The sequence below is a fragment of the Syngnathoides biaculeatus genome, chromosome 6 (assembly GCF_019802595.1).
Source record: "Syngnathoides biaculeatus isolate LvHL_M chromosome 6, ASM1980259v1, whole genome shotgun sequence".
Lineage (NCBI taxonomy): Eukaryota > Metazoa > Chordata > Actinopteri > Syngnathiformes > Syngnathidae > Syngnathoides > Syngnathoides biaculeatus.
In genome coordinates, this window is record NC_084645.1 from 19,578,140 (window position 1) to 19,601,618 (window position 23,479).

At 52.4% G+C, this 23,479-nt stretch overlaps 1 protein-coding gene across 4 annotated transcripts in view; it reads left to right on the forward strand.

Annotated features, from left to right (window-relative positions):
- The first annotated feature begins 972 nt into the window (after positions 1–972).
- caska (calcium/calmodulin-dependent serine protein kinase a) overlaps positions 973–23,479 on the forward strand; it is a 32,628-nt gene continuing 10,121 nt past the window's right edge. The window contains exons 1-13 of one of the 4 annotated variants that reach the window (XM_061822689.1): positions 973–1,589; positions 17,201–17,313; positions 18,471–18,576; positions 19,564–19,641; positions 19,719–19,791; positions 20,419–20,521; positions 20,606–20,781; positions 21,085–21,207; positions 21,315–21,398; positions 22,080–22,179; positions 22,383–22,400; positions 22,473–22,594; positions 23,087–23,164. In XM_061822689.1, the coding sequence (XP_061678673.1) occupies positions 1,531–1,589; positions 17,201–17,313; positions 18,471–18,576; positions 19,564–19,641; positions 19,719–19,791; positions 20,419–20,521; positions 20,606–20,781; positions 21,085–21,207; positions 21,315–21,398; positions 22,080–22,179; positions 22,383–22,400; positions 22,473–22,594; positions 23,087–23,164 (1,233 nt within the window). In that variant the 5' untranslated portion in view covers positions 973–1,530. The remainder of the gene's footprint in view (positions 1,590–17,200; positions 17,314–18,470; positions 18,577–19,563; positions 19,642–19,718; positions 19,792–20,418; positions 20,522–20,605; positions 20,782–21,084; positions 21,208–21,314; positions 21,399–22,079; positions 22,180–22,382; positions 22,401–22,472; positions 22,595–23,086; positions 23,165–23,479) is intronic. The other 3 variants (XM_061822691.1, XM_061822690.1, XM_061822692.1) reach the window with 3 other exon arrangements.

Genomic DNA, 23,479 nt, shown 5'->3' on the forward strand with positions numbered 1-23,479 from the left:
TGAATTGCGCAATTCCAGTGCGACGTACTTCCCAAACGCACTTTGATGGCATTCCCGTGTCCAATTCTGGGAATTCGACCCGGCTGCAGAATTGTGCGCGAGCTGTCGGGGTCAAAGGTCACGTGCAAAGCGGGCGTCGCAACGGTCGGCCTGTCAGAAGTCGTTCCGGTGAAATTGGGGGATCTTGAAAATGCGCAAACCCACAACGGAGAACATCGGGCCCAAGGTTCTTGAAGAAATAAAAGCTTTTGTTTGTCGTCCTTTTTTTCCTGAGCCGCTTAACCTCACGAGGGTCGTGGCGGAGCTGGAACCGATCCCAGGTATCATCGGGTACGCCCTGAACTGGTCGCCGGCACACGGAGACAGACGACGGCTGGATATTTGGTAACTATGTTCTGTCGACTGCTCAACTTAAAATCAGCGAGGCGTCGAAAGTCCAAAATGTGAATTACAGGAAGGAAAAAATAAAAATACAAAATGGACATTTCCCAAATTTGCCAAGGGTTCCATTTTCCCTCAATTTGGCTGTAGATGATGAATGTGCGGAATTTGTCAGCAACGATTCAAGTGGCTTCCATTCGATGGCGCGGTCGACCCGTTGCCATGGAGACGACACAATCAAGCAATCAATGAACGAACGAGTTGATATTCATAAATGGCCTGCAAAACAGCTTCGAGTGAGCAGCGCAACTCCAGCCGCTTTTTAATGATAAGATTAAAAATGCCAGGTGTCTTTTTGCCTTTTGTTGTCAAATTTGAAACGATTTTCATTTCCTTTTGATGTTCTTACTGTGAAGCTCTTTGCAATCTCTGTCGGAAATATTACATGATTATTACAAGTAAAGTCTTTTTTTTTTCTTATTTATCGGACGGCGATGTTGTTGGTACTCGGACTCCCTCCAGTCGATAAACTAAATAAATACATTAAAAAAAAAAAAAAAAAAAATAGTCCCGAGGAAACCGCGGGCCGTCAGAGCCAAGTCGCCGCCATGTTGGCTCTCGCCCTCCCAAGGAACTCTGGGAAGAGCCGCTGAGCAGTTTCGTGGGCGGAGTTCGGCGTTCTGGATCGCTCCGTCGCTCGGAACGAACGAGGACGACCAGACGTGGGCGAGGAAAGCCTAAACCGCAAACCCGACAAGTGGGCTCGAGTGTTTTTTGTTTGTTTTTGTTTTGGCGACACACTCGTGGAATCCGTCGGCAACGGGATCTCGACGTGAGAGGGAAGACCGAGAGACGGTCGGCGGCTTGTCGAGATGTGAATTGGAGTCAAGTGGACGCTGACGGCCGGCCGGACGGACGGAGCGACTACAGGGTCGAGGCTTCGACTGGAGTCGCTGCCCTGGCCCTTGCCGCACCGGAGAGGAGCATCGGCGAGACCGGGCGAGGCGGGGCCGGACCAGCCGTCTCCCGCCCCGGATTATTAGCGAGCCCCCCCCACCCCCTGCGCCGGTCGCGGGGGGCGGGCTCCCGCCGACGACCCCAACCGGGAATTATCCGCAGTTTGGCGTCCTCGACGTCTGAACGGGGACGATGGCGGACGACGACGTTCTCTTCGAGGACGTGTACGAGCTCTGCGAGGTGATCGGCAAGTAAGTGTTGGCACGCGGCGTCGAGTCCAACCTTTCAACTTGTGTGTCTCGGGAGAGGACTCCGAGGGGGCGCATTCCCACTTTTATTGACGACCCGGCTTCGGCAGCCATTGCGGTGGTGCCAGTTGCCGACTTTGTGCACATTTAAAGAACACGCGCAGACATCTGGTCCTGGTTCAGGAAAGTCAGGTTGCTCGAGACCAGTGTGCCGTGGGAAGTTCTCCAATTTTATGGAATTGCTACCAAAAAAAAAAACCATTTATTCGAAGAAATAATGAATCTTTCTTCATCTGTTTATGCCAGTGAGCCACAATGACAGACTGAACCAAAAAAAAAAAATCCTCTTCTATTAGATGGCAGGAAGTACTTACAGTAATTAATGACAATGACATTCACTTTTGTTGGTGTGCTGTGGGATTTTTCATTTGGAAAATGTGTGCCTTGGCTGTAGAAAGGTTGGAAATCACTGGTCGAGAGCAGCGAATGTGGGCGCATCTCTCAAGTCTTCCCGTGACCCGAAGCGCCCTTTCACGCGCATTTTGCGCCTAAACGCAAACGAAGGCCGTACGGAGGCTGCAAAGTGGCAAGTTTGGTCGGAAGCAAAGTCCGCGATCCGAGGCTCGACCCGCACGCAAGTCCGAGCGGCCGGCCGGAGGCGGACGCCACTCTTTCCCGACCTTTATCTCTTGGCCGTGTCGCCTAATGTAGCGAAAGAGGACGCCGTCGCGATGCCGCTCACTCCGCCTCGCTGCCGTTGTGGCGTCATTTGCAAAGGGTTGACATCAAGTTGCTTCGTCGACTACTTTTCATTGATTAGACTGCAACAGAACTACGCAACAAGTCCGTCTTCCCGTCCCCTCCCTCCCTCCCTCACTTGGAACATTTTGACGAGTCAGGTTGAAAGCGACGAAGGTGAGCAAAGACGCTGAGGCCAAGAACCGAGAGCGGTCGCCCAGCGGACAATCCTTCTTCGCCGCAATAGAGTCGCCCGTCCGTCTTCTTGAAGTTTGTCTTATTGAGGCCGATATTTTTCCATCATCGTCAAATGAGTATCGGCTCCAAAAATCAGTTCTTGGCCTCAGTAACATAATATTTGACACTTAGCTGTCATGATTTTTCTTCAACAAGCGCTTTTTGAAAGTCCTTTCATTTACAGTTTTCCCGTTGGCAGTCGTCGGCCTCCGTTTTACCAGGTTTTTTTTCTGTCGGAGGAGTCCCCCATCCGATATGTTCGGCTGACGTCAAAAGCTATCCCGAAGAGTCGTCCGTGGCGTTGTTCGCGTAATCATTGATGAATTGTTTGGTGATGATTTTGCTGATCAAGCATGGAGATGCAGATAAACTATCTTTCTCTGTCTTTGCCAGGGTGCGAAACTCCTTTTCACGGCGAGCCACACGGTAGTTTTTCGGGTCTTGCGTAATCTTCATCAAATTGGAAATGCGAGCTTTTACGGGCAGAATGCAAAAACGTCACATCTGAAATTGTACCTCGCGTGACGACTTTTATGATTGCAGCATTCTTCGACTTGGGGGTGCAAGTCGGTGGAAACGTTCCCCGGCTGGCTGCCGACCCGAAGCGCTTCGAAATGATTACGTTGATTTTATTTTTGGACGACTCATCCTCTCCGGGGCGTCCACTCCCTTTCGCGTCTCACCCTTTTTGTTTTGCGAAATAAGCTTCAGAAGCGTCGCCCGACGAAGGAAAAGACCGTGGCGCTTTGTTTTCGTACGCCACCCGAGGCGCTTGAATGAGGGGATGAGGCGCAGACCTGGCAAGCGTGCGGAAGTTGTGGACGTTCCGACCCGTGGCCGAAAACGTTGTCTTCAGCGCGGCCACCCGGGAGGATGACTGCGGCCGTCCGTGGGCTGAAACGCTCAAGCGCGAGCCAGTGGCACAAAGGGGCCGTTCCCGGTTCCCTACGACTAATTTCAGTGAATTCTTCTTGGCTGTGAGCTTCCGGCACAAGTCAAGCGCTTCAATTTCCGACCGCCGCTCGACTCTCTACAAGCGGAGTGAAACGTCGCAGCCGACGTGGAGGGAAAACCAACATTTGCTGACCTCGACCAGGGAGCGAACGTATTGCGGATGCGCTCGAGACAAAGTTTAGGATGACGTGGCTGACGACACTGAGCATGAATTTCTTCCTCTACTCGATCAAAGAATATCTTCCGTTTTCTGTAGGCCATAAACCCGTCACTCGTGAAAAAGAAATGATAGAAGGGGATCATTTTGTTGAAAATCTCCACCCCAAATAAGTTAGCGTCTGTTTTCTTTGAGGCTTTTCAGTTATCCGTTATCAAGAATCCGCGTCCAGACGGAGTCGAGAGAATGGTAAATGCGCTCCAAAATGCTTCTTCGGAAAAGTCCGGTTCTTTGAAATGCTTGTCGCGTTTTTCTGTGGAAATGTTGTTGAGCGTTACTACGGCTGCCCGAGATTTGCGTGACGAGCGCTGAGGCCGACCGATCTCGTCAGCGGCCGCAAACAAAAACGCAGATGACGTCGGGACCGAAGGCGAGCGGGCCGTCTACATTTTGAGGACACGCCGGACGGGACTTATTCAAATGTGGAAAAGCCCCAAGAAAATATTGGCCGAGTCGGTCGTGACTGAACGGGGCCCCGAGCGCGTTCCGTCGGGTTGCTGCCTCGAGGGGTCGTCTTCGCGTGTGCATCTCCTGTAATGGCATCGAAGACGGAACCCCTTTGTTTGGGTTCGGAGGACGGCAGAAAATGCGCCGCGAGGTCGGTTCCGCCTCGCTTAGCGTCGATCTGACACTTGGCCGCTTGAAATATTTACGCGTTCCCATCTAGCCGGAACAAAGAACCCCTTGCGGACCTTTGCTGCGCTCGTGGGCAACAAACGCACGACGATCCAAAGCTTTGATTTGGGAAGAAGTCCCACTTGCCCGCTTGAATTTGTTCAAGGCTTCGTAGGCGACGTCGACGTTCTCGGCAAGATTTGAACAGCCTCGGCCTGAAGTGAAAAGTCAGCCGCAGGACGGTGAAACGTCGCTCACGAGGTCGAGCCGCTCACTCGTGACGGACGTGCGTTGGACCGTTTCCAAAAATCCGCTCAGGCTTGGGTGTCGCGACCCGGATCCAAAACGTCATCCGCCATCTGTTACCACGTCGTTTGTCGTCCCGGCCTGACGACAAAACTTTGAAATGTTGAAAGCAGTTGTTTGGTTTTGGGGAAACTGATTCAACGCGTTTTTTTTTTTTTTTTTAAATGCATCGCTACGTTTTTGTTTGGCATGAGAGAAACTACTCTCCATCGTACCAAAGTACTTCATCGGGTCGACGTAACAGAAAAAGTTTGCGTCGATGCATATCTTTTGTGTGATTTGCGCGACGTTTCCTTTCGTCACCTTATTTGATCGTCGATGAAATGCTTTGTAGCTTTCCCCGGCGGTTGTTCGGTGCCCCTTGCGTGACTTCCGAACGCTTCAAGCGACAGAAGCGCCGAGCGAGCTGGTCGCAAATTGTTTGTGCCGCTTTTCTAATTGCTCGCAATCTTTGCGACCGAGAGCGCTCGCCGAAGCGTCCATCTTCGCAGGCTCTTTCCAAGCAAAAGCTTTTCTCTCGTAATATTTCCAACGGTACTACGATTAAGTATTTGCATGCAAAGGGTGCTTCTGAGTAAAAGTAGGAGCAGCCCCCCCCCCCCCCCCCCCCAGCTGAGATGAAAGCAGCGCAAGCGTCGCCACAGGCAGCAAGCAACAACCGCCTGCCAGGCCCGACTTTTTCTCGCCGTTTGACTTTTCTTCCTCCAAAGCCGCTTTTGGTGGGTCCCCCCCCCCCCCCCCCCACCGTCATCCCGTGCCTGACGTTTCAAATCTTCTTTCCGTTCCTCTGAATTACTAAATGACAATTCAGATATTTGACGGGACCGTGACGCGTGCGTAACGCCTGCGATCAAATATTTTCACGGGCCTCTTGCAAATTTACAAATGGGATCTGCGGCGGCGTCGCAATTTCAACACAGATGTGATGAACGCCGACGTTGCCGGAATGTGACGATTGGTCACCCGCTTTAAATCTAGATTGCAGCCAAAGGCTTTCCCCAAAAACATCTGCGATAAATCTTCTCGGTCGGAAATGCGAGGATGATTAAGAGTGAAGAAAAGAAATGCCGCCGCCGACGACCGCGAAGCCCTCACGGAAATCGAAGCGGCAAAACGGAACGCACTGCAACCTTTCATATTTGGATTCGTTGCCTGCTCTTCTCTCTTTCCTCCTTTTGCAGGTGTGCGGGCGCTGCTCATTTGATGTCTTTTTGAATGCCGACATGTGTCGCCGGAAAGGCACATGGACACACCGCAATCGGAATTGGCCACTGAGACTAAATTAGTCAGCTAAGTGAAAGTTCCGAGTGTTATTGTTGCCGTTTTGATTCCAGTTGGGGAAGGCCTCCGATCCAATCAGCGGCGTTAAGATCGCGTTGGGCGCGGGATCACGTGGGCCGATGAACCGCGTCTGCGGCGGGCGGGGCCGGCTCAGACCCTAAAACAGCACGACTTTGCCGAATGATTTCAACTTCTTCCGTATTTTGGCGGGAGGAACACAATCTCAAGACTTGTAGTCTTGTTTTTAGTTTATTGTTAGGATTTGGGTACTAACCGGGCCATCCGTTGAGGATCTTTTTCCGGTCCTGCTGTAATTTCGACCTCGACGGCACGATGTGCCTGCCTCGCGAGGCGTTGAGGTCCTCTTCGTCTTGCGTCTGCTCTGCAATTTTCTTCAATTTAAATGGACTTTTCCGAACTTAGTACAGAATCTGCACTCTTCCAACTTGGTCTTATTGGATCTCAGTGCGGCTTCTGAATCGACTGCTCTACAGGTTGGAAACGTGGGAAGCACGAAATGGAACGGTTCAGGCCCTACCTGGAGGAAAGCAGCTACTTTGTAACCGTCGGAAGTGCTCAATCTCAACAAATGGCAATGACCTGTGGAGTCCCTCAAGGGTCAGTTCTTGGACCCCTCCTACTCGGCCCGTACATGCTACCGTTGGGTCAAAGTTTTCACAACTTTAGTTTTGACTATCGTAGCTATGCAAAATAACGCGCACACACTCATATCGGGCAACGACTCCAGTTCAGTTGAGATGTTGTATCACTGGCCAAAGTAGACAAATAACTGCATAAGCCAAAGTTATCGTCAACTAAAGCACAACCAAACTGTCAGTAAATACTCAAATGTCGTACCGACTACTGGAGACAAATCCCGAGTGTGTTGTTACACACCTGGCCAATAAAGCTGATTCTGATTTTGACTCGCCATCTTGAAAAACCAAATACCAAGTCCAAACTTTGGTGTTCTGATAGATTCCGGCCTGGCCTTCAACATTCATATCAAATGAGCTCGTTTCCATTGGGCAACGGCGTCCGTCTTTGTGCCGCTTCCGCAGAAAAGGCATCGAAATCCCTACTTGTGAGCGCGGCGGCCGAAGCCGTGAGAACAAAGTCGGGGGTTGCGGGGGCGGGGGGGTTGATATTGTCTGACGTCGTTGTCTGCTCCCCGCTTTGACTTTCCCTGCCCGTCGTTGTTCTGCAAAATGACACCAATATGGATTGATAATTTTGATGGATGAAGTCAAAGTTTTCAAATTTTGCCCTAAATATATTAAAGTTATCATAGAATTACCCTTTAGCTGACCTGCACCAGATAAATGCGGGATCTTTTGTTGCAGTTCCTCAAAAATTATTGATGAGAGGAAGCGTAACCCGGACGTGCGATGACGATGCTCTCCGAAGCTTATCGCACGTTGCCGCGGTGACGCATTTTCGACTCATTAAACTAAGCCGGCGTGCCTCGTTTCGATTGTGCGGTTCTGAAATGACGATCCGCTTAAACGCCTTTGGCCACAAAACCCGAAAGCTGACCCGGCCGGCGAGACGGAGGCTGAGCCCAATTGTGCGTCTGCGTTGTGGAATTCCGTTGGCGCTGAGCACGACAACTCCGCAATCTTCAGGAATCCAGCACAGCGGCTCAAACTAAACTTTCATTTTCTTTTTTCCCCATTGTTTCTCACTTTTGTCTCAATAATCATTTGAGAACATTTCAATGCGCTGTCAAAGTTTGTGTTGATTGAAATTGCCCCTAAAGAAGTGATGGGGATAATAAAAGAAGCGAAATTCCTCCATCCGCTTGGACTTGAGGGCGAAGTCTCAGCGTCGCAAAGGCCTTTCTTTACTTTTCTTTACTTTTCTTTTCATCCCCCCCCCTCCATCCCATCTCGAATACGCCGTCGCTCATCCGACGTAGGCGGAGGCGAGCGGAACCGGACGCCAGAAGCGCTCCGGTGGCGGGTCTTCTGCTGAGTTTCCTTTCCCGCCTTCTGCCGCCATGTTTAATTCATAACGTTCGTCCCCCCCCCCCCCCAAGGCATTATCAGGCGACGCTCGGATTGATCGGAGCCCCGCGGCCTCCGTCGTCTGCGTCGCCCCAGCTCGACTTTTGCTCCGCAGGATGACATCACGGGCCGAGCGCCGCAGCGTGCAATTGATCACCTCCGATGGCGTCTTTGCCGTTGCAGGATTCGGTGCGCGGTAGACCTCGAAATGAAAGCATCTGTCGCTTAGCGCGGATTCCAACGCAATCGTTTCCGAAGCGGCTGATAAAGATTATGGCGGGACGCAATTATTGATTCTGAATAAATGACAGTTCCTCCTGTCAAAGAGCAATTCCGCCTCAAATATTGAAATGAGGATCTCGTGGAGCTACTGTTCCAGTCATAGAAAGTCCACGACACCAAAGCCGCAAGCGGCGTTGAATGGGCCTTGCGCTCATTTTTACGGCAAGTCCTCAAAATGTTTAGGCTCCGCCCATCTGTCTAAAAATACCCGAATTTCAGTTGTCCAAGTAGGCTTTAAAGGGCCGCATCACAAGCAAAATGGCGACTTCCTCTTCAATTTTGACTTGGGTCCCGTTGGCGCTATCAGGAAAACTCGCTCGTTTTCTCGTCAGGCTCCGCCCCGCTGCAACGTGATTGGTTCAAGTTTGTTCAAAATATAAACAAAAGTTTGTCATGGCTAGTCTTGGGGTTAAAGTGGTTGGGGTGGGACTAAGATTGGGATCAGGATTGGGATCAGGGTGGGTCCGGGTTAGTCATTGCCAAGGAGGGCGTGGCCTACAACAGCCCATCATATGGCGGCGGGGCGTGTCCAGTTCTGATTGACACCAAATTTGGCCAACTGATGTGTTTTTGTTGCGAGATGAGCCAACCCTTCAAATAACATCCATGAAGGTTTTGTTTTTGTCATATGAATGAGAACGTTAGCGATGACAATATTTCTGTGCACTTCTGTATGTATTGTTCATCAAAATCATTGAAAAGTTGATCTTGTCTGCTGCTCCTCATCAGTCAAACTGAGCAAAACACGTCTGCCGGTGCCAGCCGCAAGGCTCAACCGGACACTAACGGACCATCTCTTCTTCTTCACTTGTTCCCCGTGTATGAAATACGCGAGAGAAATTTTCCTTTTCCTTGCCACGCCACGCCACTGTATAATAACATTTTGCTTCTGCATTCAAATCCCGGCCCACCCGGTCCAAGCCTCACCTGCGCCGCACTTGACTTAATGAACTGCCCGAACCAGTTTCACGTAAAGGTAGAACTTGCGGCCGTCTCCTGTTAGGCTGTGACACCGCCCTCCGTATTTGACTCCGTGAAGCTTCGATTTTCACACTACTCTGCGAGAAGCACAGAAGCCAAAACGGCGGACGGGCGGAGTTCAGCGGAAGAAGCGCCAGTTGCACCGCGTGGAACGAATGCCCTCCACCGGGCGCGTCCGGAGGCGGCGGTGCGTTTGCGCGTAATCGCTGTCAGTCCAACGCGTCTCGGATGCGACGGGGATCGCGTGAGAGAATGTGGGCTAATCTTAGCTTTAGCGCCAGCGATAAGATGAAGCGCGCACGAGCCAAGATAAAAGTTGACAAAATCGCCACAGATCCTAATTCGGAGTTCATTCTCAATGGCCGTTTCGCTCTGCTGGATGAGCGATGACGTAAATCTGACCAACGTTGACAAAGCAGAAAGCAAAACGAAAGGCCGATCATCTTTTCGGATAACTTTTTTTTTCCTTCAAAGGTGTCCCGTCAAGAGACAACAAGGATTTCTCTCTCTTCTCTCTTTGGTCCGCAGGAAAAAGTACATGCAGGTGCTTCATAATAATAAGAAATGTGCCATAGCAATGAGCCAAAATAGAAACGTGGAAGTAACAACAAAGTCAAAGCAAAATATCAAGTTTCAGGATTCAAAATGCAGAAACTCAAGTGGAAGACGTCTGTTTGGGCAAAGTTCTTCTTTCTGTCCTCCTCCGACGTTTGCATTGTTTACGTAGACCAGATTGGATCCGCGAAGGTCGGTCGGTCGGTCGGTCGGTCGGTCCCCATCCGTCAACGCTTTGATTGGATCCAGTGAGAAATCCGACGTGTTGCTTTCGATGGCCGCCCCCGAGTCAGTAGCGTGAGCTGTTTTGTTTTTTTTTTTTTTGTCGGACTTTGCACGGCAACGTCACAAACTGCCTTCTCCAAATTTGGATGGTGAGCCGTCGACAATTGCGTCACATCCATTTTTTTTGAGGAGCGGAAAATGGACGAAACGCGACGCCAGTGTAGCCTCTCGGTCGTCCGGGTCACGGTCGGAGCCGCTCAAGATGCGACTTTGGATATGGACTTGATGGAGCTTTTTCAGACGCTTTTGATTGTCCAGATTGATTGAAAGAAATGGAATGCAGTGATTTATTTCGTTTTTTATTTATTGTTTTGCTACCGGCGCTATGAGTCATGTTCGGTTTGACCTGTCGTCAGCAAAAGGCCAAACGCGCAAGTCGGTCGGGCCCGCCTGCGACATTCCAACGCGCCGAATGTCGGCGAGCGCAGCGCTAATCTTTTTCTTCACAAGTCTGCAATTGAATATGAAGACTTTTCCCCTCGGCCGCAACAAAAGGCAAAACCGACGCGGTGTGTTTTTACGGCCGTTGAGCTTGATTTTGCACGTGATTTCAACACGAAACCGGACGTTTTGAGGCCGAGCGGGGCCTCCCGACGGACGCAGTCGCCATCCAAATCCACGTGTCAAACGTAACCCTCGCGATGAACGGCGCTGCCACGTTCTCGTTACGTCGCTTTCTGCCTCCTTGTCCTCTTTTTATCGGCGGCGTTTGGAATTTGAAGAGTGGGCCGTCTCCTCGGCCACTCAGTCACCGATGACTGAAATGATCCTCGCGGCACAGTCGATCGCGCGCACACGAGCGGTGTTGCATAATTGAAGTGTGTGTGAAATATGAGGAGGCGGCGAGGAAACTTCCACCGGTTGTGTGTGTGCGTTTGCCGAAGAGGACGCCGGCCGACGCGCCGCACGCGAGCTGCGAGAACCGCGTGATGGTTCACTTTGGTGACGTGCGGCCGGATGACACAAATGATGTGCTGATCACCGCGTCACCGCAGGCAAGCGTGTGAACACACGCGTGCAGTATTCCCTAAAGTGAAGGCCTCCTCTGGAAAAGGCTGACAATCGTGTCATTTTCCTTCCTCTGAGACAAATGCACGTTGTCTGTTCCACATTTCCTGAAATTAGCTTGACAAAAGCAGCTTTTTAAAAAAAAAAAAAAAAAGGGGGGGGGGTGCGCTGGGGTCTTTTCCCACGATCTTAACTTTTTTTTTTTTTTTAAAGTTTTCCCCTTAAATTGTCATCGCAAGTGAGCTCATGCTAGCTATTTAGCAAAGGCTGGTTTTATTTTATTTTATTTGATACCATACGCTCAGTGCCAACATATGCAGTTTAGGCATAGAAGGCCAACCCCTCATAAATGAGAATTGAATGCATGTAATTTAAGAAAAAAAAAACGAATCCATATTTTTTTTACTCGTGTATTTGGCGAAATATCAGAGTATATGTGCGTGAATGAGAGGGGCGGAGGGGGAAGAGATAGCGAGGGAGGGCGACTTCAAATACTTCAGGTCCACAATCCAGAGCGACGGTGAGTGTGCGAAGGAAGTGAAGAAACGAGTCCAAGCGGGGTGGGGGACAGTTGGCGGAGGAGTCTCCGCCAGGATGAAGGGCAAAGTTTCTAAAAGAGCGGCGAGGTCGGCCACGACGGGCGGATTCGAGACGAAGAAACGACAGACGGGAAGCACAGCTGGAGGCGGCAGAAATGGAAAAAAAAAAAAGATGTTGAGGTTCTCCCTTGGATCGGATTAGAAATGAGCTCCTGAGAGGGAGGGACAGCCAAAGTTGGATGGTTTGGACATGTCCAGAGGCCAGAGAGTCTGAGGATGGAGCCGCCAGGCAAAAGAGAGAGCGAGCGAGCGAGCGAGCGAGAGGTTGACGGATGTTGTGAGGGAAGACGACCTGAGGGCGCTTGACGGTAGAGAGGAAGACGCACCAGATAGGCCAAGAGGGGAAAAAGGTGACAAGCCGAAAGGAAAAGAAGAGTTGCCAAAATATCTTCCATCTTAAAGATGTGACGGTGACACGTACATGCTCGGGTGGATAAGATATCTGATTTGCTTGTTGAGTTTGACTTGGTTTTGCGCCGCTTGGCTTCAGTCTACACCGTTTGGTCTTCCTTTGATTTGCGCGTCATCTTTGGATCTGTGGAATAATGTACAGTGGCAAACTAAAAAGGCAACCCCCTCCCCCTCCCCCTCCCCGTTTACGCCGTGAGAACATAAGTCGTGTTCAAAGTCCTGCGACGTGCGCTTGAATGATCTCTTTTTTTGCTCATCAGCCTTTCATCGCGTCGACGGGTCGCAGCGATAATCGGACGCCCGCCGGACGTGACCGATTCCGCTCTGACGAACGCACGACGACGCTCGGGAAGTCGTTCATCTTTTTTTTTGGTTTGTTTTGGGTTTGCGGTCATCTTGGCGGCTCTCGCCGATGACGGAGGATCACGTGCGAAATTTCCCAAAGTGGCTCATTTGGATACGATGACGACCGATTTGAGTTTTTTTTCCTCGCCTTCTTCTGAATGGTTTTGATGCGAGGCGCCGTGACGGCTTTGCGGCCCTCTCGGGTTTTTCGTTACCGGCGTCGTTTCGAATGGTTTCCCTCCTTTTGGGCCGTGACGTGACGCCAGACTGGAAACGGGAGGGGCCGACGGCCGACAAATTCACGCGAAGGGCGAATCTGGAGCTTTTGGATGACCCCCCCCCATATCGCACCACTTCATTAACTAGGCAAAAGTAATTTTAGGCTTTTCATTTTGAGACTTGTTTGTTTGTTGCAGACTTGGATGGTTTGGACATGTTCAGAGGCGAGAGAGTCTGAGGATGTCGGTGGAAGGGTGCTGAGGATGGAGCTGTCAAGGAAGAGAGAGCGACAGAGAGGAAGACCAAAGAGAAGGTTGATGGATGTGGTGAGGGAAGACGTGAGGGCAGTTGGGGTTAGAGAGGAAGATGCGGGAGATAGGCTTAGATGGAAAAAGGTGACAGACTGTGGCGACCCGTCACGGGACAAGCCGAAAGGAAAAGAAGAAGAAGAAGATTTTGAGACTTGTTTTTGTTTCTTCGGCCTCGTTAGTTGTGAAACTGAGGCCACGTTGAATCCTTTTATTTGCGGAAAGAACAGGCTACATTTTTTTTAACGCAATGCATGCAGAATTTTACATGTAGTGCTCATATGGGATCTCCATATGACAAAAATGAGCAGTTGTCGGGTTTCAGGTTGCAAGTAGGCCCCAGATGTAGACCGGATGGATGGGATGGGATGGGGGGGGGGGGGGGGGGGGGGACAGAGGCAAACCAAGGAACGCCCACTCAAGGCGCCATAGCAGCGGCCCGCCACTTTCGGATTGTACTTTCCTCCACTAGTGCGCCCCCCCGCCCCCCCCCCCGCCCCCCGTGCTGCGTTAGCTTTGAGCGCACCAAAAACTAGCGTGGTCATCGTCTTCTACGCGCAATTGTGGTCGATTCTTCCTCTACCTCCGGGGAAGGTAAACGCGTGCATCTGGTCACGGCCAAAGTCGAGCGCATTGTAGGAAAGATTTTGTTTTCAACTTGTAGCCGCTAGCGGCGCACACTGAAGATATCTGTGTCGATTTCGGGAGGCAGCTGATTGGGTACTTAGTCCACAACCGTGCAATAAATCAGCCAGTTAATCCCGAGTGGAGGAGCTCACTGCCTGCAGTCTGGAAAAAGTATCCGCCGGCAAATCTCACATTTGGCTCCAAACCTTCGGGTTGTTAAACTGGAGGATTTTGGCCTTTTTTTTTTTTTTTCTTCTTCATTTTTTGCACCGTCCTCGTCGTCGCATATTGCGGCTTCACCCTCGGCGCTCGCCTTTTTCTTCTTCGGACCTTTTAGTGTTCATTCAAACGGAAAATGTTGCCACTTTCATCGCGTCGACGGGTCGCAGCGATAATCGGACGCTCGCCGGACGTGATCGATTCCGCTCATGGCGTCGCCCGGGAAGTCGTTTATCCAACCCCCCCCCCCTTCTTTTTATTTCACCGACCGCCGCACTCCAACATTTGCTCCCTCTCAGGATGTCTGCGCAGCTCGTTTTAGTTTTGCGCTGGAGGCGGTCCAACGCCTTCTCCTCCTCCAAGTCCAAAAACCGGAGATCCCCGCCGAGGGTTCCGCGGCCGGGCCGGGACGAAAAACGCGGTGCCTCCTGCTGAATCCCGACGGCCCTTGATCGGACCTTGCCGGGGAGGCTCATCGTGATGCTGATCCTGAATTCGTGTTTTACCTGACAAATGATTTTGTTGAAAAAACAAACAGATTACACAACAACAAATATTTTTGTTAAGACTTGAGTGAGTAAATGTGGTGCTGATCCTTTTTTATAGCGAGGCGAAAGTTTGTCATGGACTCTCCCCCTGGTTTTTTTTCATGCCCACTGATTTGTCTCACAGGTTAATGGTGCACCTCTTGGCATCTCGCGGGAGGGTTTTGAAATCTTCTGCCTGACTGGAAGAACAAAAACACCTTTGTAGCAAATCGATATCTTTTTTTCTGACAGGTGAAAAGTGCAATTGGATCAATTGGATCAGCACTGATGATTTATCAAACGCGTCAATGCCAACGTCGTTGGTCGGGAATCGCAATATTCCCAGCGGACGGCGGCGCTGCGACATAAAAAGGCAACTTTTGATTTCGATGCCGACGACATTCGTGATCCAATGTTGCTTCTAGCAACACACGAATGAGTCCAGGTTCTGGTCTTCACGGTCTCGTGGTCTTCCCTCATCAAGGTTTGAGTGCGCCGGCCGCGTTTTGAATCCGTGGCATCGTAAAACGCGTCTTCATTGATTGACAATCAAAACACTCATTCATCATTCAAAATTGAGATGAAGGGAACTGCTGTCCATGTTTCCGTCCGCATAGATGAACGAACACATTTGCTTCCGCGTGATTCATGCTGACCGAATCTGGGTTAAGTGACGCATCCTTCACAAAATCGCTTCTCTTTAAGCGGGTCACTGAGCACCGGGGCGGGCGACGTGCGCAGAGACCGGAGACGACGTCCCGTCCTCTCGGCCGGCGGGCGACTTGCGGGAAATTCTCTCCTGAGGGATTTTCTGAACTGACTTTTTAGGTCACCTGGTTTCCTTCGAGTCTCCGACGGCGATGGCTTTCCTCCCATCGTGGCCGTTCGTCTCGATTCGCCAGTGGCGGACCGGCGACCGATCCCGGGCAAAGTGCGGGCGTAGCCCAAAGGCTGCCGGAACGATCTTTAGTCTCGCCACGATCGCCGGGGGGACAATGTGGATACCGTCATTTCTCGTGTTTAATACGCTCTCAGGCGTAACACGAACCCTGAAAATGGAGCCCAGATAGCGGGAAAACCTTTCTACCTTTTGTATAATCCGCAACAGCAGCTCGTTGGTATCTGTGTGGGGGGAGGAAAAAAAAAACAATACCCCCACCCCCCCCCCCAAAAAAAATATTATGTTTGCATGCATTCCTATTTCATCAAGTCGTATGTTACAGTCGTCTTGTGATGAATTGACAGGTAAAAAAAAAAAGAGGGGGGGGGGTTAGGGTTAACTAACTAACTAAGTAAGTAAGTAAGTAAAAAACGCTAACCCTGACATTGGGAAATATTTTGCATTCTCCTTTCAGTCTTGAAACTTGATCAGGGTGATTGCACCCTCGATGAAGGTTTTCATTCCAGCTTGTGCTGATACCCGGTCCAGGATGCTCCTCAGCTTTTTGGTACATTCCTCTCTCTCGCTCTTCCGGCTCTTTCACTGGGTGCGATGGGGGGGGGGGGGGGTCGTCGTCGTCGTCGTTTTCGCGCAGCTGACTCCCATTCAGAGCGCTAACAGCTTTTAGCGCCCCCGTCAAAGCCTCGTCGGCGCGTCGGCTATTTCTTCCGAGACGTCCGTTTCCGCCTCTCCGGTCCAACTGCCGCTTTTTTATTTTTTTCCCGTCATGCTCTCCAGCTGCCTGGAGCCGTCGCAGGAGGGTCTCGCCCACCCCCACGTGGTGCCCGATATTAAGATGGAAAAATGACTAATGTGTCCACGGGGAGCAAGTAAATGTCTGGCAGACCGGTCGCCATCAAGACAGGCCCACCGTCAGCATACATCTATCTGGCTTCACAATTTGATATCCAGAAGGCATATTCGGCATCCGGGCTCAGTCGCGGTATCGCAAATGTCGGCTGCGCTGAACAATCGGTTCCAAACTCGTCTGCCTCCGCCGGCCGGGCGGTTTCGACTGTGCTGACTTCAAAAAACAGAATCAAAGAAGTTTTGTACGGCTCACGGGTCAGAACCGGACTGGACCACCGGCGAGCTTGCGAAACTAATGAGAGGCCTTCGAGGCCGCCAATACAACAAGACTTGATCGGTTCTCGTTGCCCACCGGTGCCCGCGGACATCCGTTTTTTTGCATTTTGTCACCGGGTGACTGATGGAGGGAGCTGCCAAGTAGACTTTGAATTGATCTGGCTTCGGGTCGCTTCGTGCGCCGAACGAAGTGGCCGCTGAGTGGGTGCGTGCGTTGGGCACGATGCCATCCGAGCGCACCCGTCTGACGCTAAGCGGCTTTAGCAGGACCGCCATCTGTTCCGGCAGTCGGTATTTTTGCACGACGACGAGGCCGCTTTCCCGCTTCCTCGCTTTCCTCGGCCGCTGACAAAGGAGCAGCAAACCTGAGAGAGCCGCAAATGTCAACTGCACGGACAGAATTCGGGTTTAGCTGCGCGGTGTCTCCGGCGTGTCCCGGGTCGTAATTGTGATATTCTGCGGTTGGAGGGGGCAGCCCCTCCCAAACTGAGGCCGGGCTATCACTTTGTCAGGTGAGCCTGCATCGTTGGTGAAAGTTGACATTTTGTGAGTGGGTCGCCACCGGGTTAGGCCTACCTCACCAGACGCCGCCGGCAGCGAACGAAAGTGCGCACACCCGTGGCAGTCTCTCGCTGCGGCGGATCCTACCGGCCGCCGGTTGTCGCGTTTGAAGGGACTGAGGCTGCCGACGACTATTTCGGCTTCCTGAAGTCGCGTCGGAGGCTGGAGGCACTCGTCGTGCAAAAAGCGTTTTCTGCCGTCCCCGCCAGTGTTTGCATCCGCCGTGACGTAACCAAAGGGTCTCGGCTCTCGCGTTCCGGCGCCGACGCCCCGCGTAATCGAGCGTGTCGTCCTCTGTGTTCTTCAGGGGTCCCTTCAGCGTGGTGAGGCGATGCGTCAACAGAGAGACGGCGCAGCAGTTTGCCGTCAAAATCGTGGATGTGGCCCAGTTCACCTCCAGTCCTGGACTCAGCACAGAGGGTAAGCTTTTGGTTTCGCGTTCTGCGTTCTGCGTTCTGCTGCAGAATAGACGCTGAACTCATTGAAGGAGTCTGACGCCAAAACCGGAGGAAATCGTCTCCGGTGAACGCACGTTTTGGCGGATGCGAGAGGAAACCGAGGAGGACGTGCAGCGGCGGGGAGGACGTACGAGTCGTCCCAATGAAGAGAAATCGCGCGGACGCGGCCTGTTGGCTTTTCTTCAGTTCACTCACAAGCGTGAGCAGCCGTAGCGCCTTCGTCAATACGTCGGCAGTCTCGCGGCCACCCGAAATCCTCGAGGGCGCGGAAGCGACGTTGCGCGGTCGCCGAGGAAAAATTGTGAACGGTGCAGGCGCTCTCTTAAGTAACATTTTCAAGTCCACCGCCGGCTGGCTGCGGAATCAACATATGAAAGGAATGCAAAGGAAAGTAAAATCCACTCCTGGAGCTCGTGAGCTAGACAAAGGGGAAAAAGGCTCGCAAAGTAGGGACGGCAAAACCCAGGCGGACCTGAATACTCGCCGATGCGGAGCTGTGAGGGGGGGGGGCGTCAAATAACGGCAGGCGCCACTCAGCGACCGAACACGCCTGACCGACGGGTTGAGATCACGTGGGAGCTGGGATAGGCTCCAGCGTGCCCCGCGACCCTCGTGAGGATAAGCGGCTCAGAAAATGGATGAATGAATTTTGTCCTCAAGGTACCTTGAAGAATTCAGACTTGACACTCGCTGTCGTGCAAATGAGCGACCGTTCCCGCCGGGCCGACGCCGTCACGGAGCCTCGGCTTGGCGTGCGCACACAGACGACCTCCGACATAGATGTGATGATATGACACGCCCCTTTTTGCACTGCGCACGTTTGGCGACGCTAAGCTGGTGGGGGCAAAGTCGTCGGCGCGCGTTCCACGCTTGGCGCTTGCACAGAGGGGCGTACGAGTCGCAAGTCGCTTCCGGAACGTCCCTGGAGTAAATGCAAACGTTTTTGCAAGTTAACGTCTTCATTTGCAGATGATCATTAATCGGATCGTGAACGGCAAATCATTGTGCTAACGTTTTTGGTGATTGAAGTGGTTGTCGGTGGAAAGGATCTGAAAATTGTCCTCGTGCGTGGGTGTGTGTGTGTGTGTGTGTGTGTGTGTGTGTTTGGGCCCCCTTTAGACCTGAAGAGGGAGGCCAGCATCTGCCACATGCTGAAACATCCGCACATCGTGGAGCTACTGGAGACTTACAGCTCCGACGGGATGCTCTACATGGTCTTTGAATTGTAAGTCCGGTTTTGTGGCCCGCCGTGTCGATCGGAGAATTCTCGTCGGTGGTTCGTGTGGAGCAAGTACGGCAGGCTTAAGATTTGACGCCGGCAGTCGACTCTTTTTCTCGACTCGTCGGCCGCCGCTCGCTGGCGCCTTCTCATCAAACGGAACATTTTTGTGCGCTGAGTTGTCGCCGAGATTGCAGTGAAATGGCCGGCTCCTTGTTCTGCACCCAATCGCGGAAAAATGCTGCGCGTCTTCCGAGACGTTTTGCCTCCCACGCGAGCGAGCGGCTTTTGCCGATTCGTGACCAAGACGGGCCGCGTTTTTGGTGTGGAACCTTCCGAAACCGCAGACGCTCTCCTCGTTTTGGAATGCAAAATGAAGACGAACGATGACATTCGGTTGTGCAGTCCCTGAACATTTTTGGGTTTGTCGGTCGGGGGCGGAACAGACGAAAGGGCGCTCGTGTCGTAAGCCCCGCCTCTGGTCCGCCGTTTTTCCATCTCCCACTTAACGTGCGCGTTTGTCTTTCTGATTGTGGCGGCCGGCTTCCCTCAACGCCTTGCGGACTGAGCGGCCTTTAACTAACGTGAGAGAGAGTTCTGCTCTTTTATATGCCCTTTAAATACTGTTGCCCATTGGGGTGGGGGGGGCACATTTCTTCTTTTCTTTTTTTTTTTTTTTTTTTAAATCATCAAAATAAAATTTGACACAAAAACAGGAAAAATAAACATTTAATCATGAATGCCGCCCATGTCATTCAGACGGCGGGCTCATATCGACCCAACAACGTCATCATAAGGCGTATTTTTTATTTTTGTGGTCAGGTTCTTTTATTTCTATTTGAAGCTTGACAAGACCAATGCTAAAGGTCACCAAAAAGGCGGAGCCCCCGCGACGTAGCGTAGCTTCGACCAAGAAGGAAGACGAAACGTTGGCGAACGCGGACTTTTGACTTGTTGCCGTTCTGCCCCCCCCGCCGCACGCGCGCACCTCAGCATGGATGGCGCCGACCTGTGCTTCGAGATCGTCAAGCGGGCCGACGCCGGCTTCGTCTACAGCGAAGCCGTCGCCAGGTGAGCTCCGTCCCGCTGGCGTCGGCGGCCCGGCCGACGGACCGCATCGTGACGCCCGCCTGTCTTCCTCGTCGTAGTCACTACATGCGGCAGATTCTGGAGGCGCTGCGCTACTGCCACGACAACAACGTCATCCACAGAGATGTCAAGGTGGGGAAAAAAAAAAAAAAAAAAATTGGAGGCCGCAAAGCGCCACTGCGACTCCCTTCCCGTAGGTGGCGCCCCGCTTCCGAGCGTCTCGTCAACATAAACGGAAATTTCAACTTAACTTCTTAGAATTCCCAATTTTAAAGAAATGTGTTTTCACCGAAATGGAATGAAAGTGTAATTTGGAAGGTGCAACTTTGGTTTTAATATTGAGTGCAGTCCTCAAACGTTGCCGAGATGGTTTCTAAACCGAGCCTCCGTCTGATTGGCTGCCTGCGTTTAATATTCTGACTTTCTTCAAGAAAGTTCAGCCAATTCCCGAGCCCGACACACATTTTGGATCGGAGACAGACGAACGCGACCGTTTGCCGTCGGCGGCTGAACCCGAAGCTCGTTCCTTCTTTGTGAAGTTTGGATGGAGCGGCTTTTCCGTCGGTGCAAATGTCGGAAATGCGATTTGGACGATGATCTCTTTTGCGGGACGTGTGAGGGATTCGGAGGGCTTCGCCGCAGTGGCCCACGTGGCCGATTCTTGTCGTGCTGGAGGGAAAAAGCGCTTTGACAAACGTGTTCTTTTGAAGTCATCGTCTGTCCATTTTTCTCGCCCAATACGTAATCATCCTGACCCAGCCTCACTGCGTGCTGCTGGCATCCAAGGAGAACTCGGCCCCCGTCAAGTTGGGGGGCTTCGGCGTGGCCATCCAGCTGGGGGAGTCGGGCCTGGTGGCCGGAGGTACGCTTGAGCGCTTTGGGGAAATGCGCCACAAACGCGTCTAAACGGGCAAATAGCGGTCGATTTTCGTCGTCGTACTTGCAGGTCGCGTGGGGACGCCGCACTTCATGGCGCCCGAGGTGGTGAAGCGGGAGCCGTACGGGAAACCCGTGGACGTTTGGGGCTGCGGCGTCATCCTCTTCATCCTCCTGTCGGGCTGTCTGCCTTTCTACGGCACCAAAGAGCGCCTCTTCGAAGCCGTCTGCAGGGGCAAGTACAAGGTGAGCGCTCGCAGAATCGGAGTACGTCACAACGCGCAAGAAAAGCAAAACGTCGGGAGCTGCTGTCAGCCACGACTCGCGCACGGACTCTCACGAGCGGGCTCACCTTTTTCTATTTAAGGCTTGCAAGTAGTTTTGCATTGCAATACTGGATCTTTTCAAACGTGTTCCCAAAGTGTTTTGGATCAGTATACGGCAAAGTTTTGCGGGGGGGGGGCGCAGACGTACCATCTCACGGCTTTCCTGTCACTGACAAGAACGATGGTTGAGTTGCGTGCCCAAAGGCCCGACATTTTTGTGCAGATGAACCCGCGGCAGTGGAGCCAAATCTCGGAGAGCGCGAAAGATCTGGTGAGGCGCACGCTGATGCTGGACCCCGCCGAGAGGATCACGGTTTACGAGGCCCTCAACCATCCGTGGCTCAAGGTAAGCAAAAGGTCGGGTGACGCGGTCAACTGGCGAACGGCGAGACGAGACGTCCGTTCGTTCCGCCGCGGCTTCCTCTGAGCTGCTCTGCTTGTGGTCTTTCGCAGGAGCGAGACCGCTACGCCTACAAGATCCATTTGCCGGAGACGGTGGAGCAGCTCAGAAAGTTCAACGCCAGGAGGAAGTTGAAGGTCTCCACCATGCGCGTGCCGTCAATAGTAACGAAATCAAGAAGACGACGTGTGCGCGATGCTGACAAGTTTTTTTTTTTTTTTTTTCGTGATTTGCGGAGTTGAAATGAGGAGGAGGAGGAGGAGGAGGGGGGGGGGGGAAAAAACACCCCTGAAAAAACAAACGAACCCCAAAAAAAATCTGTTATGATCCAAAACTAACAAAGAAGAACCCAGGAAAGTTTTGTGAAATGTTCACTCGGGTTCAGAATGCGTTGTTATTTTTGAATTTTCAAAACGTGCCGCACTTTTGCGCAGAGGCGTCGAGTCCTGCCATCTTGACGCTCGTGACGGATTCGCCGCTTCAGATTCGCGCCCGCCGTCTTGTGTTTGCACTCGCGCGTTTGCTTTTTGTCACGCGGTCAAATTGAAGTTTCTCGCTTTGGCCGAGTGTGCGAGGGCTCGTCGGGATCTCCGTCCCCTCGCAGGAAGCCTGGCGAAGGGCCGCGATTCCGCCGTCGCTTTAAACGCGTCCGACGCCAAACCTCGTCGGCTACTTTAAGGTGTGCGATTTGAAGAGGCGACATTTCGATTCGTGCGTTTCACCGTCTTTCGTTTCGTCGCAAAGCCTTCGGACGCGGAACGTTTCCGGTCGCGTGGTGACGGGGCGCACGTTGACGAGTGCCAACGCTGTGGTTTCAGGGAGCCGTGCTGGCGGCGGTGTCCAGTCACAAGTTTAATTGCTACTACGGGGACCCCCCTGAGGAACTGCAGGACTTCCCGGACGAGCCCACGTCCTCGGGTGAGCGCACAGCAGCGGGCAAAACATTTCCGGGTCGTCGGTTTGATAGCTGGGAACGGGAGTTCCGAGTGAGGGCCTAAAGTGGGAGGGAAAGAGAAAATCCTCAAAGTCAAGCGTCGGCCGGCGTGGGAATGGCCTTAAGAGGTGTCTTCATTGCTTTGTGTATTTTCTTTCTCCGCTTCTCTTCTTGCCTCCGGCCGCAGGGCTGCTGGCAGCAGAGCGTACGTACCGCCGCGTCGACGCCGTCCGGCCGCGTCGCAGCCTTTCCCATCTGCTGTCTTTGTGCCCGCCAGGCGCCGTTTCTCAGGTGCTGGACAGTTTGGAGGAGATCCACGCGCTGACCGACTGCAGCGAGAAGGATCTCGACTTCCTGCACAGCGTTTTCCAGGACCAGCATTTACACTCGCTGCTCGACGTAAGTCGTTTGCGTCTGCCGGGCATCCGCGCCAATGAGTCGGAACCCGACGCACGAAAGAAGAACTCGTTTTGCGGAGAGAAAAAGTTCAGGTTGTGAATCGGACCAGAGTGCTGTTTATTGCCAGGCTTGTTTGGAGCAAAACAAAGGGGGCCTTTTCCGGGCCAACCCGGAGGAGGGCGTGCAGATGGCAGACTGGGTGGTGGTGGTGGGGGGGGGGGGACAGATTGAAACAAAGGCCGCAAAGGCCCCGTCGCGGCGACGCGTTGGGTCCGGGTCTCGCCCGAAGTCGGTTGTGGGGGCGATGGCGGGCAGTCTAATCAGATGCAAAATGTTGGTCTTTTTTTTTTTTTTTTTGGTGGCGCGCTTGTAGTCGGTCAGCGAAGCTAAGAAGCAACAGTCGTGTTTTAGGGTTACGATGGAAACGGCCAGAAGCCCTTTTGACCGCCAGAGGTTGCCGTCCGATCAATCACGGCACTTTGTCTTTTGCAGCTCTACGACAAGATCAACACCAAGTCGTCCCCGCAGATCAGGAACCCGTCCAGCGACGGCGTGCAGAGGGCCAAAGAGGTAAAATGGCCGCCGGCGTTTAGCGACTGGCTTTCAGCTTTCGGGTTCCGCTGCATCCTTCCGACTCGCGTTGATTTTGATGGAAAAAGACGCAGGGAGACAAATCTTTTTTTTTTTTTTTTATCGCGATGGAAGCAAAATAGTGCAAAATGATGACTTTGGCCCGCCTGCCTGCCAGCACGCTTGTCCGGCGTGTCCGCTTGGCTCGACCCTCTCGGAAAATATTTTTGCCCTTCGTTAGCCACTCTTCCACGTTAGCAGGTGGCGTTCCGATACGGCGCGTCCACAGTCTCCGTGTTGCTGCGGCGTTCCCCG